The following is a 17,448-nucleotide window of genomic DNA, read 5'->3' as shown; positions in this document are numbered from 1 at the left end:
AGTGAAAAAAACTATATATTAATAGTTTGTAAGTTGCACATTTTGAAATAAAAATTTTAGTGGTTTTAAACTGTCAGACAGTTTTTTGTTTGACAAACAATTGTTTTTGTCAAACAATTGTCTTAAACAATTTAAAATGTAATATTTAAAATTTTATCTTACTGAGGAATTTAGAAAGCTGTGTTCCAAGTTGGGGAGAAACAATTCAGCACCAACATTTACTCTGGTAATTTTGGACTAGTTTTTGGTAAATCGGCAGGTACATGTACAAACCAAAGATCATGTTTTAAAAACTTATCCTTGAAGCTGGGGATGGAGCTCAGTGCACAGTGCCTGTCTGGCAAGCATGAGGCCCCAGTTTGATTACTGGTACAAAACAAAACACAAAAAAAACTTACCCTTATGCAGACATCAAGAGTGACTTTTATAAAGGTCCTTTTTGCAATGCTAGCCTCTAACATTTTCATATCTACCATTTATCTATGAAAACTAAAGATGAGATTTTATTACATTTAGAATTAGAAAATAGGATGTTAGTTGGATTGTCAAATTTAAAAAGGTAAGATCCTAAGAAAATGTCCATGACATCATAATAACAAAACAAAAGTTCATGAATGACTAAAAGAGAAACAAACTGATTTTATATTTGTATGACACTATACTTATGATGATTTTGTCAAATAAATTAATGATGTTAATTTAAAAATATTATCATCAAGTATATTTGTTGCGAATTTTCACTTCCCGTCCTTTGAACATTAAGCTAAAAAGGAAGCTTAAGTGTTACTCAAAATATTTATTTTCCCATGTTACTGGAATTGCAAACAAAATAGTCTTGTAACACATACAGAAATTCCAAATGCTTATATCTCACATATATCAACAAAAAAGCTTTTCTGAGCTAAGAGTAGTGGCATATATATGCCTGTAACTCCAGCTACTTGTTAGTCAGACAGGAGAATTGCAAATTTGAGCCCAACCTGGGCAACTTACCTGGACTCCATCTCAAAATAAAAAAGGGCTGAAAGTGTAGCTCAGTGTGAAGGATTGGGGTTCAGTCTTCAGTAACACACACACACACACGGCTTTTGTGGAATTCCTTATGTGACTCACGGTCTTATAGAAGCCTGTATGCCTGGAACATGACTTAACATTCCTTTGTTCTGAGATGTGTACTTTTGGCATAGTCTGTTTTCCTGAGTCATATGAGTTTTGTTTTGCTTTTTTTAAAGCATCATCATAGGATCATCATACTTAGTAACAAGTTAAAGTCTTGGAGGCATATAAGCTATACAGATATTCCTTTTTAATGACTGAGTTCCATTTTTGCTGCTAAATTTTTAAACAAATTGGTCAGTAAGTGAGGAATTGTACATAGTATGTATATTACAATATTCAGAACAAAGAAATAGTCAAAGTAAACTCCAACTTGATAACTCTGCTTTTATTTGCATACCTCTTACATGCAGTACTGTGATGTATAACAAAATATAAAAATACAGAACAGCACAATCAGCAAAAACTATATTACTATATTTAAAAAAATGTACTGTACAGAAGGACATTGAGGATGCTATAAATGAGATGTATATAAATATACAAAAATAAGGTTCTAAGTCTGAGTAGCAGGTTGTTAGGTCCAAAGAGTTATTAAGTGGTCACTAAATGAAGAATATCTGTATATATACATATAATCTGAAAAAATAATACAATCCTAATAGGTTAGGGATCACTGCAAGTACTGGAGAAGATGGTTATATCAGTGAAGATGAATTTATAGTCTATAAGCATTTTCATGTACTTGGAATTCCTATCCCAAAATGCCAATACATGTGAATTTAAAGGTAGCAAGGCATATCTAGAACGCAGAATGGTTGTACATATTTTTAGGTAAGATAGTGAGTCTACCCAAAATACTTTTGACATATACTAACAGTAATTAACTTCAAATTAATCAGATTTAAATTACTTCCACGCTTTTCAAAAATTGTAGTTCTAATAAGAAATATCTTGAGGAAAACTGAATTTTGTAGTAGCTTTAAATCTACATTTGAAAAAAAGTCTTTTGACTCTTAAAAAAATAAGACTAAATTCTGGGAGCATACAAATATTTGAAAACTGAGGCTAAGTATAAAGCAGATTGTTTAAAATTTTGCACTTTCCTAAATGTTTGCTTTATGCTTAGCACTAAAAAAAACAAGTAAAAGATTAGAACAGACTGAGAAATAGGCTTTCTATATACTTGTTATGGATTAAGAACTGGTGGTCAACTTAACGCCAGCTGGATTATATCAGCATGGCATTGGGCAAAGATGCTCCACCTGAGAAAAGCTGCCAGGCTAAATAGGTGGAGAAGAAGAGAGGTGTTGAGGATTGAGGTGTTAAGGAGGCATTGTGGGTTCTTCTACGAGTTGCTGTCTGAGCTGTTGTTTCTCCTGGAGAAGCTTTGGTCTTCACGTTGAGCATTGCTTCCTGGCTCTGGAGGGGAAGACATGTGCTGCTTGGTCTCCAGGATAACCTCCTTCCTGGCACCTACCGATTATGCTTGTCATCGGAAGAGCTTGGGGCCTCCGTGTCACTGAGGAAAGCTGTGGTGCCTTTCAGGATAGCCCTGATCTTTGTTGTGAGTGCAACTTCTCAGCTCCAGCGTAAAACCCTCATCCCACTAGCACAGCTCCTTCATCCTGCTGGCATAGACTTTCTGGCTTCCACCACTGACCCTTGGGTCTTCCCGGCACGGATCCGTAAAAGAGACTGGCGTGAGTCCTTCTTGTGGGCTCTGGGCCTCCAGTTGGACTCCTGGGAGGCATTGTCCTGAGCTCTAGATTTTTATCTGGACTCATGTGGGACATTGTTGTGGGGTTTAGACTCTTGACTAAATAATCTATGTTTTTGGTGTTTGTTGCAGGTAGATTTCCTGCATTTTCCTGTGTTAACTTCCAGTGACCATTATAAAAATATTATAAACTCCATGTCCTAATCCTAATTGTTCTCTGTGTACAACTGCTAACTACAACAGTACTTAAACATTTAGATTTAATGTTTTGATATCAGTTTTTTTTGTGTGTGTGTGATCTGACAATTTGGTAAGAATGAAAATAAATCCATATATAATATGTAATATGTTATAATTTATATATGCATATATGTGCACATATAATTTTATATTTTAATTTACAAGAAAGATATACTGTATTTACAAGAAATATCTTTTCTCATGTTGGATATCTTATTCAATATTATTTCACTCAAGAAAAAAATGTCTAAAATTGATTCCCTTGATTTAAATTATTAAATGTTATTTCTTCTTACTTTTTGATTTTACAAGTATTGGAACCATAGGATATATAAGTTAAGTCAATCTATAAATAAGACATTATATATACTTGCAATTTTTTAGTTACTGTTGTTTATTAGTTGCTCCCATATAATCCCTCAAAATCAGTGTTCTGCACATTTATTATGATAAATTATAATTCAATCTGTTTATCCATTATTAACATCCAAATGCTATAAAACACAATCTGCTGTGGGTCGAGTAAGTCCAGCGGAGGCGTGGAATTCTCTTCTTTGCCTGGGGGCCAGGCTCCTGCTCCCTGTTGGTCGAGTAAGTCCAGAGGAGGCAGAGAACCCCACCCTAGCCCGGTGAACCGTTTTCTTTGCCTGGGACCCAAGATCCAGCTTCCTGTCAAAATCAGTGAGTAAGGAGGGGGCAGGGAATTCTGTCCAGCCTGGCTGACCTCTCTACCTCACTTGGAACAACACTTGAAGCTCAAAAATATAGGAAAATGACAAAACGAAAGACCAAAATACAGTCTCAAACATCCAGCCCATCCCAAGAAAGCCTAGGAGCCATGTGCATAGAAGAAAATATATGCCACATACCTGAAATACCTGAAATAATAGTAACTGAAATAAAGAAGCAACTCTGGGAAGCCTTAAAGGAATTCAAACTAGAAATAATCTCTCAGATAAAAGATATGAAGGACATACTGAACGTATCTAAAGAAATGAAGGACATAATGAACGTATCTAAAGAAGATACAGTTAAAAAATTTGAGGAAATAAACAAAAAGATAAAATCCCTGGATGAACAATATAAGAAACAAACAGAATATATAAAGCAGATGCAGAGATATACGGGAAATCAAAAACTCCATTGAAAGTTGTAAAAACTGCCTCAATGAATGTGAAGATAGAATTTCAGACCTTGAAGACAAGATTGCAGCTAGCGAACAGGAAAGGAAAGATCTTTTAAAAATAACAAGAAATCAAGAAATAACAATTCAACACCTGCAAGATGACACAAAGAGGAACAACATAAGGCTGACAGGGACAAATGAAAAAGAAGGGGGCAACACAAAGGATGTCAAGAGGATATTTAGAGAAGTAATAGCTGAAAATTTCCCAAACACGAGATTGGAAACTGATATCAAGATCAATGAAGCATATAGAACTCCAAATAGCCATAACCAAAATAAAACTACACCCAGACACATAATAATGGCCATCCCAGAAATCGAATAAAAGAATAGAATATTAAAAGCTGTCAGAGAGAAAAGACAGATCACCTATAAAGGAAAACCTATCAGAATTACAGCAGACTTCTCAGCACAAACAATAAAGTCAAGAAGAGCATGGAGTGATGTATTTCAGATCCTAAAAGAAAATGATTTTCAACCTAGGCTGATGTACCCTGCAAAACTGCCCTTCAAATTTGATGGAGAAATACGATACTTCCATGACAACGATCAGCTGAAAAACTTCATGACCACCAAGCCAACCCTGCAAAGAATACTGAAAGACAACCTAGATACATTTAGGAAAAAACCACTAAACAAAGCAGACAGTTGAACAGAGCAGAAAGATAAACATGCAATTCCAGAAAGATAATATGGCAACAATAAACCAATTTATAACAGTTCTTACTATTAATGTAAATGGTCTCAATACACCAATTAAAAGAAACAGACTGGCAAAATGGATCAAGAAACAAAATCCAACCTTATGTTGTCTACAAGAAATCCATCTAACCCAAAAGGATACCCACAGACTGAAAGTCAAAGGATGGAAAACAATACTTCATGCAACAGAAACACCCCCCCCCCCAAAAAAAAAGTGGGGATAGCTATTCTGTTTGCAATGTGAACTTCAAGCCAATAATGATCAGAAGGGATAAAGAAGGTCACTACATACTGGCTAGGGGAAAACTTCAAGAGGAAGAGATAACTATCTTAAATATATATGCACCAAATTCCAGAGCACCCAGTTATATAAAACAAGTACTAACAGAAATGAAAAACCAAGTGAACAGTGACACAATTTTAACAGGAGATCTTAACATACCATTGACACCAATGGACAGGTCAACCAGACAGAAAATCAGCAAAGAAATAAGAGAACTGAATCGCACCTGTGAACAAATGGACTTAATAGACATATATAGAGTATTCCACCCAACAACAACAGAATACATATGCTGTTCTCTTTTCAGCAGTGCATGGGTCATTTTATAAAATAGACCATATATTAATTCACAAAACATATCTAAATAAATGCAAAAGGGTTGAAATCATCCCTTGCATGCTATTGGACCATAGCGCTATGAAATTAGAAATAAATGATAAAAGATACTAAAAAATTCCCACAAACACATGGAAACTGAGTAACACACTCTTGAGTAATCAGTGGGTCACAGAGGAAATCAAAGAAGAAATTAAACACTACCTACAAGAAAATGAAAACACAAATACAACTTACCGGAATCTGTGGGATGCAATGAAAGCTGTCCTCAGAGGAACATTTATTGCACTGAGTTCACACATCAGGAAAACAGAACGAATACAAATAAATAACCTGATGTTAAACCTCAAACATCTAGAAAAAGAAGAGCAATTCAAGCAAAGGCCAAAAGAAGAGAAGAAATTATAAAAATCAGAGCAGAAATCAATGCAATAGAGACTAAAAAAACAATCCAAACAATCAATGAATCAAAGAGTTGGTTCTTTGAAAGAATAAATAAAATTGATAAGCCCCTAGCCAACTTATTTAAAAAAGGGAAGAAAAAGCTCAAATTCATGCAATAAGGAATGAAAGAGGAGAAATCACTACGGACCCTATAGAAATACAGAAAATCATCAACACCTATTTTGAAAACCTTTACTCTCAAAGGTTTGATAACACAGAGGAAATGGACAGATTCCTAGAAGCATACGAAGTACCAAAGCTAGGTTATGAAGATGTAAAACTACTGAATAACCCAATTTCTATTAATGAAATCAAAACATAATTAAATCTTTACCCACCAAGAAGAGCCCAGGCCCAGATGGATTCACTGCAGAATTCTACAAGAAATACAAAGAAGACCTAATGCCGACACTCTTCAAACTATTCAATGAAATTGAAAGGGAAGCAATCCTTCCTAAGTCATTCCTGGAAGCAAATATTACTCTAGTACCAAAACCTCAGAAAGACCCAACTAAAAAAAAGAACTACAGACCATCTCACTAATGAACACAGATGCAAAAATCCTCAATAAAATATTGGCAAATAGGATGCAGCAAATCATCAAGAAGATCATATACCATGACCAAGTGAGATTCATCCCAGGCATGCAGGGATGGCTCAATATACATAAATCAATAAATGTAATACACCATATCAATAGAGCCAAAAGTAAGAACCACATGATCATTTCTATAGATATAGAAAAAGCTTTTGATAAGGTCCAACATTCATTCATGATAAGAACCCTGCAGAAAATTGGAATAGATGGTCTTTACCTCAATATAATAAAGGTCATCTATGACAAACCAACAGCCAATATCATACTAAATGGCCAAAAATTGAAGGCCTTTACTTTAAAATCAGGCACAAGACAAGAATGTCCCTTATCACCACTCCTATTTAATATAGTACTGGAAATACTAGCCAGAGCAATTAGACAAGAGAGAGAAATAAAAGGCGTAAAGATAGGAAAAGAAGAAGTTAAGCTATCATTATTTGCAGATGACATGATACTCTATATAGAAGATCCCCAAAACTCCATTGAAAGACTGCTAGATATAATAAATAAATTTAGTAATGTAGCTGGCTATAAAATCAATACTCAAAAATCAATAGCATTCCTATACACTAACAACAAAGTCACAGAAAGAGAAATGAGAAGCCACACCCTTCATACTAGCAACCAAAAAAATGAAATATCTAGGAATTACTCTCACAAAAGAAGTGAAAGACCTGTACAGGGAAAATTATAATACACTGAAAAATGAAATTGAAGATGATCTCAGAAAATGGAAAAACATCCCTTGCTCATGGATAGGAAGAATAAATATTGTGAAAATGGCCATTCTCCCAAACTTTTATACAGATTCAAGGCAATCCCGATAAAAGTACCATTAATATACCTCATAGAACTTGAGAAATCACTCCTAAAATTCATCTGGAGTGAGAAGAGACCTAGAATAGCAAGGACAGTTCTAAGCACCAAAGGCAAGGCAGGAGGTTATCATAATCCCTGACTTGAAGTTATACTAAAAGCAACCATAGTAAAATCAACATGGCACTGGAACCAAAACAGAGCTGAAGATCAGTGGAATCGATTAGAAGATACAACCACAACTACAAACACATTCAACCACTTTATCTTCGATAAAGGGGCCAAACATGTTCACTGGGAGAACGAAAAATCTATTTAATAAATGGTGCTGGAAAAACTGGCTCTCCATATGTCAAAAACTAAAACTAGACCCATGCCTATCACCATGTACTAAAATAAAATCTAAATGGATCAAAGATCTAAATATTAAAACAGAAACACTAAGTCTATTGGAAGACAAATTGGGTTAAAAACTTGAAAATATAGGAGTAGGTAGAGAATTCATGAACAGACTCAAACCGCAATGGGAAATACTTCCCAGAATCAGTAACTGGGATCACCTCTTATTAAAAAGTTTCTGCACATCAAAAGAAGTCTCCAGCATGGTGAGAAGAAAACCCACAAACTGGGAAGAAATCTTAGTGAACTGCCCCTCAGACAAAGGACTTCTGTCTAAAACATATAAAGAATTAAAAAAAATCAGACCCTCAAAATTCAAAGACCCAATCCAAAAATGAGCATCTGAGATGAATAAACAATTCGCAGATGAAGAAATACAAATGGCAAATAAATATATGAAAAAATGTTCATCATCGTTGGTCATTAGAGAAATGCAAATCAAAACCACACTGAGATTTCATCTCACTCCTGAAAGAATGGCCAAGATCAAGAAAACCATCAACAACAAATGCTGGAGAGGCTGTGGAGAAAAAGGAACTCTCCTGCACTGTTGGTGGGAGTGTAGACTAGTGCAACCATTGTGGAGGTCAGTCTGGAGATTTCTCAGAAAACTGGGACTGGAAGCCCCATATGACACAGCTATACCACTTCTAGGCATATTCTCAGAAGAACTGAAAGCATCATACCACAGTGATATACATGCACCCATGTTTATAGCAGCGCAATTTGTAATAGCCAGTTCTTGGAAACAACCTAAGTGTCCATCAACTGAAGAATGGATAAAAAAGTTGTGGTATTTTTATACAATGGAGTACTACTCAGCTATAAAGAATGACTGCACTGAGACATTTATAAATAAATGGATGCAGCTTGAGACCATACTCATAAGTGAAATAAATCAAACTCACATGTATAAATACCGAATAGTTTCCCTAGTATAAGAAATGATAAGAATACATGGAAGTATGTGGTAATCATGATTCCCAATCATATTGGCTTGAAGCCATATAATGTTTTCACTCATTAACCGCAATTGTTTTAACCTGGGTTGTTCGATGTTAGTATCTATGATAGCATGAATAGCTATTTTAAAGAAAGCAACACAACATAAAAGCTAGTGCTGATTTAGTATCTTCTTGTTTTGAAGTCCCATCAAGCTGCGGTACATCTGTTTCCACTGGTTTTAACATGTTGTATCTTGCTATATTTCACTATATGCTATAGTATAAACAAAATTCTTTATAGGCAAAGAGATAATATAGAAACTGTTGTTTGTTTTCTATTAGCTGGTTCTAAATAACCTGTAATTCTTGCATTCTCTTGAAATTCACACTATCTTGATATGTTTGATATTATAGCATACGAAGTTACACTCAAATAATTTAAGAAGAGGAACTATGGCGCCTACTACTATGTTACATTATCTGGTGGTGAAACACAATGATGCTTGAATTGCTCGGTTCTGCCCTGCGTTGTTCTATTACAATGTCTTCTCTTATCTCAATCTCCCCCTCCTTTTTTAAAATTAATCTATTTTTCTCTCAGTTTTTTAATTAAGGAAAAACTAAATTAAAAATAATGGGACATATTATAGTAACTTTTTTGTTGTCCTATTAACCTGACTTGAACCCCAGTATTGCTCTCCCCATCTTGTTCTGTCTGATTATTGTATATTCTATTTTGTTTGACAGTATCAAGTTTGAGGGTATAGGCAACCACTTTGAAGGCAATAAGATATACTATAATGCCCAATATGGATTGACTATTATCCTTTTTTTGAAGTCCTGTAAGGTCCTCAGTGTAGGTTTTATTGGTTTTGTTCTGTTCTGTTTTGATCAATTCTATTATACCTGATGATATAGACAAGTCAATTTAAAAATAGCCAGAGGCACAATGGTAACCACTTTTGATTACCTGGTATTCTATTTTTGCATCATGTGCTATGCCCTCCCTTCTGTTCTAACTGACTCTGTTTTGCTTAGTCACATTTGGTTTTATTCTCTTCAAAAAAGTAATAAGAACCGTGAGAGTATAAAACCCTAAAAGTCTAAATGTTACTGTTAAAAGAGAGGAAAGTAAGGTGGACTAAGGATATAACCGCAGGTATGTTCGAGTGTGTAGGATGGAAAACCATATAACTGAGCTTTTGTTGAATCATTGAACAGAACTGTCTCCAATTTCACTGTATGAATGTACACTTTATATGCTTTAATTTAATAATATGGGCAACTGGTTCTGGGAAGATAATATGTAACCTATTAACTGGTGATTTCTTACTGTATATATTTTTTTCTTGAAATACTTTATTATTTGTACCCTTTTACTGCATTTTTTACATGTCCTTTCTTTTTTTCTTCTCAAATAAACCCCCCCCCCCAAAAAAAACAACCAAAAAAACCCCACAATCTATCACAAATACATATACAAAATAATTTAAAAGTAATATACTCATATGTTAATGTCTATCTTTGGGTGTTCTGATTATGGGGTTTACGTTTTTCTTTATTATTTCTCCATAATGACCACCTATTGCCTTATTACTAAATTTTAAAAATTCATTTATTATGTAATTTATCTTTCTTTTTTTTTTTTTTTTTTGTCTTTTTCCTTTTTATTGGTACCGGGGATCGAACTCACGACCACCTGCTTGCAAGGCAGGTGCTTATGCCACTGAGCTAAACCCCCAGCCCCAATCTTTCTTATTTCTGAAAGGACCTGGGACAGTTGTTTGAAATCCCCTGGGGAAAAAAAGTGGATTTAATGAAGAAAAGTGAACAGAGTAGATCTAAAGTAGAAAAGGATATGTGTGCTACTGCTTTAAATAGGTTTAACTTGAAAGTATAAATCAGTACAGTAAACATGAATGAAAGTAGATTAGCTCTCTATATCTGCTTTGTGTGTAGTTTTATAGCTTTATAACACATTGTCACATAAAGTAATATCCCATAGTATCCCACAGTGATTTAATATCATACAAAAAGAATACTGAGACAATTTTCAAAATAAGTAAGACAAAAACCCAACACATTGGAAAGAACTAAGAATAACAACAACAACAAAAAAGTTATTTGTCAGTTCTGTAACAATTAATCAACTTACAAAATATTAGCCTTCCCGAGCCTTTCCAGGATATATCCTATCCAATTTTTCTATTTAAATTAAACTGCATCATGTCAGAAAACTAAATCAGCTGCTGACCAGCTCTGTAGATCACTTACCTAATTGTGTGGAACACAGCAGAGATAATGAGCTCATTGTGAAGGGCGACAGCCATGTAGCGGGGCTCGTGGAATGCTGACGGGACGGTCCGCACGGCGTAGCAGAGGTGAACACCTCGCAAGAGGAACAAAAACTCAGCTGTTAGAAGAACAAGCAAACAGCATTCCATTAGTCTCATATTTGAAGAGAACAAATTTAAGTTATGTAGCATGCATTCTTTCTGTTACAGAAACATTTTAGCTAGAAATACATGCTTATTAAGTCTCGTTCACATACACACACAAACATATACACACACACGCACACACACATACAGATGTCTATTTCTAAAATTTATTTGGGGTGTAAGATTTTTTTAAAGGCAAACTTTATTTCTAACAGCATTTGAAATATATGTATTAGAATATATATATATATAGTATCAGAAATATATATGAAATGTATGACATATTAGAAATACATAGAATACTTGACTTTTTCCTAAAATAGTTACAAAATAATTTTCCACATATTCTCAATTCAAATTCAGGATGTATACGGAAGGCCTATACCATAACAAACTTATAAAGTCAATAAAAAGTTTTCAGTGAGCCCAGTTTAACACATAATAATATTCATTGCCAGAAATGTGAGAACATAGGTTGCTAAACATTCAACAGCATGCTTTTAAAATGAAATGCTGTTCTCTTCCTACATGACAGAAATCATATTTTTTGTGGGTGCAGCGCTGAAAGATGTAGTAAAATTCAAAATCACCTTGTTTGGTCATTTAAGTCAGAAGACGCAGGCACAGTATAGCAGCTAAGAATAAGAATTTCAGAATCATTCTCAACCTGTCAGAACATAGCTCTGACCCTAACTAACACAGCACAATCTTAGGCAGTTTAATCGCTTCTCTGGCCACAATATATCTGGCTAATGAAGACAGTAAAAGCACATATTTGATAGGACAGTTTGCTAATTCTTTAATGTACATAATGCACTTAACATGTTTTCTGACACACAACAGATGTTAATTATTAAACTTACAGTTTGATTTTTTCAATTAAACATTGTTCTTTTAACTCAGGACCAATCATCTTTACAACTCATTTTACCTTAGTGACATGACTTTAGTGGAAGATGATACCTAACTACAAGAAAAAAAATTGTAATTTGGAGAAAATACTTCATTAAACACATCATCTAGTTGTAACTTTATTGTACACTGAAATACTGATCTCCATGAAAAACGTGATCATCTATGCAAAAACCAAGGTGTTTTATCTGCCAGCATTTCAGAGTGTTTCTACCAGCATTTAAACATTAAATAGTGCCCCAGATATTGAAATCTCTTAAATAAACCAATCTACCATGAGCTACAAGCCCAAGAGGGGAAAACAAACTGCATTCCAGACTCCACGAGACTTAGTATCTCTCCAAATTATTCAAAATATGGTGGCCACAGGCGACTGCTGTGAATACTTCCCAGTCAAATTCTACTGGGCTGAGAAAAGAAATTTCCTTTTCTTTATGTATAATTTTCTTCTCCAACTCTTTTACTTCTGTTCCATAGCATTGCTATTGCCTTTTTTTTTTTACCTATGTTGAAGATGAAATACATTTCATTTCTATATTTCTTTTTTGAATGTTTATATGTATTACTATGTAGTAACCACACTTGGGATCTTTGCCAGAGCCCCTATCAGCTCACTTCTTATTTGCTGAAATTATTTTTCCAGAGCTCCTGTATACCTGATTTCTGTGTTAATCCATTCATCTTAACAGTGCAAGTTTATTGTTCTGAAATCCACTGCCATCACATCAGGATTTTTACAAATTCTTATATGTACATTTGTGTTAACCTGCTCACATTTCCTTTAGAAGATTCACTCACAGATCTTAGCAACCCTGGAAATAATTCCTGTCCCCAAAGGAAGACTAGGGCGTTCCTGCTTAGGCAGACAGTTCTTACTTTAAGACTTAATGTTATTCCAGGTTGGTGTTAGCTCCCCACGTTGCCTGTTTTTTGTTTTGTTTTGGTTTTTGCTTGTATATTCCTTAGACCGAGTTTTCCACTTTGATCTCAAAGCTTCAGATCAGCCTTTTGTGAAGTATTGATCGCATCTACATCCAGAAATCTTCAGTGGTTCGTTATTATTTTACAAATCCTTTATCCTGGCATTCCTTCGTACTACCCAGATGACAAGATCTTCCACTTCTTCCCAACATCAATTTTTCTGAGCTGACCTACGAGGTCTCACTGTCTTCTCAACACTGCAAAACTGCTTACTCTGAGTGTTTGCTCACATTATTGAGTCCCTGGGGATGGAGCTTTGGCTCAGTGGCCTAAGTCCCTGCCTGGCAAGCACAAGATTGTGAGTTCAATCTCCAGTACAAAAAAAAAAAAAAAAATTATTGGGCCCCTGGAAAGTCTCTTCTTATTCCTGTTTCCAAATCTCAACCATATATTCAGTTTTCAGTTCAAAACCCACTTCTGTCAAAGCCTCTTGAAATGATTTTAACTTACACTAAATTTTCTTTCCACTAATCTCTTAAAATTTTTAACTATCTATACAGCATGATGCAGAGAATAATACTGTATGATATGCATATTTTGGGAAACTGTTTATGGAATCTTGTTAGGCAATGCCCCCACCAGTCATTTGCTTTTTTTTTTTTTTTTTAAATCAGTACCAGGGATCGAAGTCACGACTGCCTGCTTCCAAGGCAGGCGCTTACGCCGCTGAGCTAAATCCCCAGGACCCTCCCACCAGTCATTTCGATGGTTTATAATCTTCAGAGCAAGAATTTAGTCTTTCAATAATTATTTTCTCCTTTTTCTCATATTAGTGATAGCAACAATACTGAGTCCATAAAACATAATGAAAATGTATTGAATTGAATTACTCTGAATGATACCAATTTCATTGTTAAGTCATTAGTCAGGTAGATGTTCTGTTATGTTGCCGCTCCATCTAACATTACAGAGTCTGAACAAATGAAATAAACAAGAGGCAGTGAGATTACAGCTATTTAGCTGAAACCCTTATGGAGTGTACATCAGAAAACAGAAACCTAACCTAGCGGTATCCTTTGTAAATGATGAATTTTGAGTCATGCTTCAGCTAATCAAAGCTGATTGACTCTTCATTGTGATACCCCGCCTTGGATCATTCCCAAAAAAGGAAAACACTTAGCAGTAGCCAATCAGTTTATTTGCTATTTATAGCAAATTTATAGTTTTTAAACTCTGTGCTCCAGCTGCTACACTTCTGCCTATAACCTCTTTTCAGTTTGTTGCTTACAGTTTCATGAATCATTCTTTGCTCAAATAAACTCTGTTAAATTTTGTTTTGGTTTCTGCTTTTCTCTTAACAGACCTAAAATGTGATCTAAAGACCATGTGGGTATTATTACTAAAAAGATGACTCTATTTTACTGTCAGGTTCTTTTGGTGCAGAAGAATGGCGCATGGAAAAATATTTGCTAAGCAATAGTAGCAAATAAAAAAATGTGTCATTGAAGGTTTCATGTGTAGCTGCAGTACAAATACAGTATTTTCTGCCAGTTATCCAAGAGGTTTTATATATTGTTATTTCAACAAAAAAGAAAGTACTTATCAGGTTAATTAATGTGCTACAGCTGAGAATTACATTTAAAAATATAAGACAAAATTTCTTATAATAGTTAAGCTGAACATTAAAATAATTTCATTAGCAGTATCAAACAATGTGCTCTCACTAAAACAATTTATTATTCAAAGTACCAATTAAGCTAAAAGTGATATATAAAAGTTGTGCTAAAAAAATCAGTTTCATACAATTAACTTCAGAAAACACTGCAATTAGTAAAGAAAAATGCAGATGTTACCACATTTGCAGTGCTATTATGTGGGAGTTAAAATATGTGTTGTGCCTCTCTCTTTCTTTAGAAAATAATTTCTGGTGTTAAATGATTTTGATGGGAGGTGTGAGTATAGTAAAAAAAGGAAGTTGCATTTATATTTAAAGATCCATATACAGATTTTAGAGAACTAAGGTATTTTGTTTTTAATCTGTAAGGGCAACAGTTTAAAAGTTAACTACCATAGCATTTTAAAAATTAATGTACTATAATGAAAATAATTTTGAATCAGTTTCCCAAAGGGCTAGGGCAAACAAAGATGTGAGAAATAATTTCAGTTCAGTGACAGCATAGATGTTTCACCTCTGTGAGCAGCTGAGGGGACACAACTTCAAAGTGCAAATGTCACACAAACTGTTTTACCCTCGTCACCTGTGACGCAGAAACATTTTGTGTTAACACCACTTTACCTTTCTTATCCCCATTAAAGTTAGTGTTATGTAGCATGAAAATAATTGATAAAACATTCAAGTTTTTTTCCCCAAGTATTTCTTTTAATGCTCTCTTCTATTTTTCTCTAAATTCGACCCACTTAGAAAATTCTTGATCAAAGTAAAAAAAAAATTATTTATGACTCCAGCCAGGATAACACACTTCATTTTTATACTAGTAATAGACCAAGTATCTCATAGGTTATTATTAAGTCAAGAAATGCCAATAATTCTTGAGAATATTCCAAATTCTAGCATTCAGGATGTAATAGGCACATAGAAGCTTAAATTCTGGTTGCACATCTGTTTTTTTTTTTTTTTTTCCTGGTTAAAATAAGGCTAGTAATGAGGTATTATGTACTAAAAACTGAAAAATGAGACTTCTAGTAGAATTTTGAAGTTAGAACTTCAGGGTTGGGGGTACTTTTTGAGGGTGTGCATTACTTTATTGCCTTAAAATCAGTGTTTTCTGCTAAGATACATAAGTGTGCCAAAGAAGATGGGTTTTCGAATGTATTTCACATGAGGATAATGAGGGCCAGTGTCTGTTCCCTTTTAGTTCTTGAAAAGCAGGAGGCCACAAGGAATGGGCAGAGTTAGGATACAGAACTTGCCTATAATTTTGTTTCCTCAATAGCATTCATTCTGTGAGCCACAGAGCAGGGCTTAGGACCCACTTCTCTTTTTTTTTCTTCTGCTGTTACTAATAGAAAAATAGAGGAAATTCTTTTTTTCAAGCAGCGATTGTTTGTATTTTAAACAATGAATATGTTCGCTAGAATGGATTAGCCTGTGGTTAATCAGAGTTCTACTCTACAGTACTTCTTGTCTCCTCAGTCAATCTGATTTCCTAGCTAACATTTGTTGGCTGTGTTCGGCACTGTGAGAAACACATTTTGTATGTTAAGTTCATGAAGATATTGTAGAACTTGTGACTCCTTTTAAAATGCTAGGAGCAAAATTCTGAATGTTAAAATTTCAAGAATAGATCAAAACATTGATGAATGCCAAGGGATAATATGGTTTATACCAAGGATAACAGGTCACATGAGGATGATGATTTTTAATCCCCCTATTTACTAACTACTAGGGAACTTTCTGAGACAAGGGCTGCCTTTGCAGATGGCTCGTCTTTATTCCTTCCTTTCATGCATCTCTAGAACTTGGGTCCTGGTTTCTTCACATGCTGTCCTGTATTTGGCAGAAAAAGTCAGCATTGGACTTTCTGGCATACACATTTAAAAATTTGAAAGACTGCAGTGGAGTGCTAGAACTTTGGCAAAATCCACAGACTTTGGAGGTTGTGGAGAGCACACGTTACATATCATGACTGGCTCACGGAGACAGCAGAGACTCCCGGGGCATGGAGTCAAGGCCAGCACTGCAGGCTCTGCCTTCCATATCGCTCCTTCCATTTCCCTTTCCCTATTATGTACGTGAGCACTATTGTTTGGAGACGGTGCTGGATTTGGAATTATCTGCTACGTAAAAATATACTTTAAAGTGTTGATCCTTTTGAAAACCTGGTAGCCCAAACAATTTATTTGTCTTTGCTTGAACTATATCACTATAAACTCAGAGTACTATTTATTTATTTGCTTATTTGGTAAGTATAGGGAATTGAAGTCATGACCTTGCACTTGCCAGGCAGGCACTGTGCTACTGAGATTATCTTTAGCCTCTTCAAAGTGCTCTTTAAAGCTCTGGCTTGAAGTTTAAAGTGGGGGTTGGTTGGTTATTAATTAACCCTGTACCACTATAGAAAATATTTTACTATGTTGAGATAGAGTTATTTGTGTAATCTTAAAGGGTAAACAGAAAAAATAAGTCAGTATATTTCAGACCTTAATTTTATATCTTTAGTATCATGCTTCTCTTTTGGAACTTAAAGAAATTTTACCTTCCTTGAGTGTTACCATAAATTTGTAGTGTATAGAACCTTTGGGACAAATGTGTTGAATTAAGCTTGGCTTTATATTGCTTGACCACTGAATGAGAGGCCCATGAGGCTGTTACCGATTCTGTGTTCTACTGGCCAGTGATCTTTTTTTTGTTCAAGTTGTCCTGAGGGATTTCAATACTGCAAGGAATGGGTCTTGTTGTGCAATAGGTAAAACCTAACAATCTTTCTAC

General features: G+C 34.8%; 1 protein-coding gene and 1 long non-coding RNA gene across 2 annotated transcripts in view; one reads left to right on the top strand and one right to left on the bottom strand.

Annotated features, from left to right (window-relative positions):
- Positions 1-17,448, bottom strand: part of Gpr158 (G protein-coupled receptor 158) — a 424,142-nt gene that overhangs the window by 8,469 nt on the left and 398,225 nt on the right. Inside the window, exon 8 of the mRNA XM_003463167.4 lies at positions 10,999-11,137. Within this exon, the coding sequence (XP_003463215.4) occupies positions 10,999-11,137 (139 nt within the window). The remainder of the gene's footprint in view (positions 1-10,998; positions 11,138-17,448) is intronic.
- LOC111754944 (uncharacterized) overlaps positions 1-17,448 on the top strand; it is a 196,513-nt gene that overhangs the window by 120,092 nt on the left and 58,973 nt on the right. The window lies entirely within an intron of this gene.

Source organism: Cavia porcellus, unplaced genomic scaffold, assembly GCF_034190915.1.
Source record: "Cavia porcellus strain 051 isolate PalLab524CR breed Dunkin Hartley unplaced genomic scaffold, mCavPor4.1 scaffold_27, whole genome shotgun sequence".
Lineage (NCBI taxonomy): Eukaryota > Metazoa > Chordata > Mammalia > Rodentia > Caviidae > Cavia > Cavia porcellus.
Note: the sequence above shows the minus strand (reverse complement) of the source record. Positions and strands in the feature narration are given on the sequence as shown.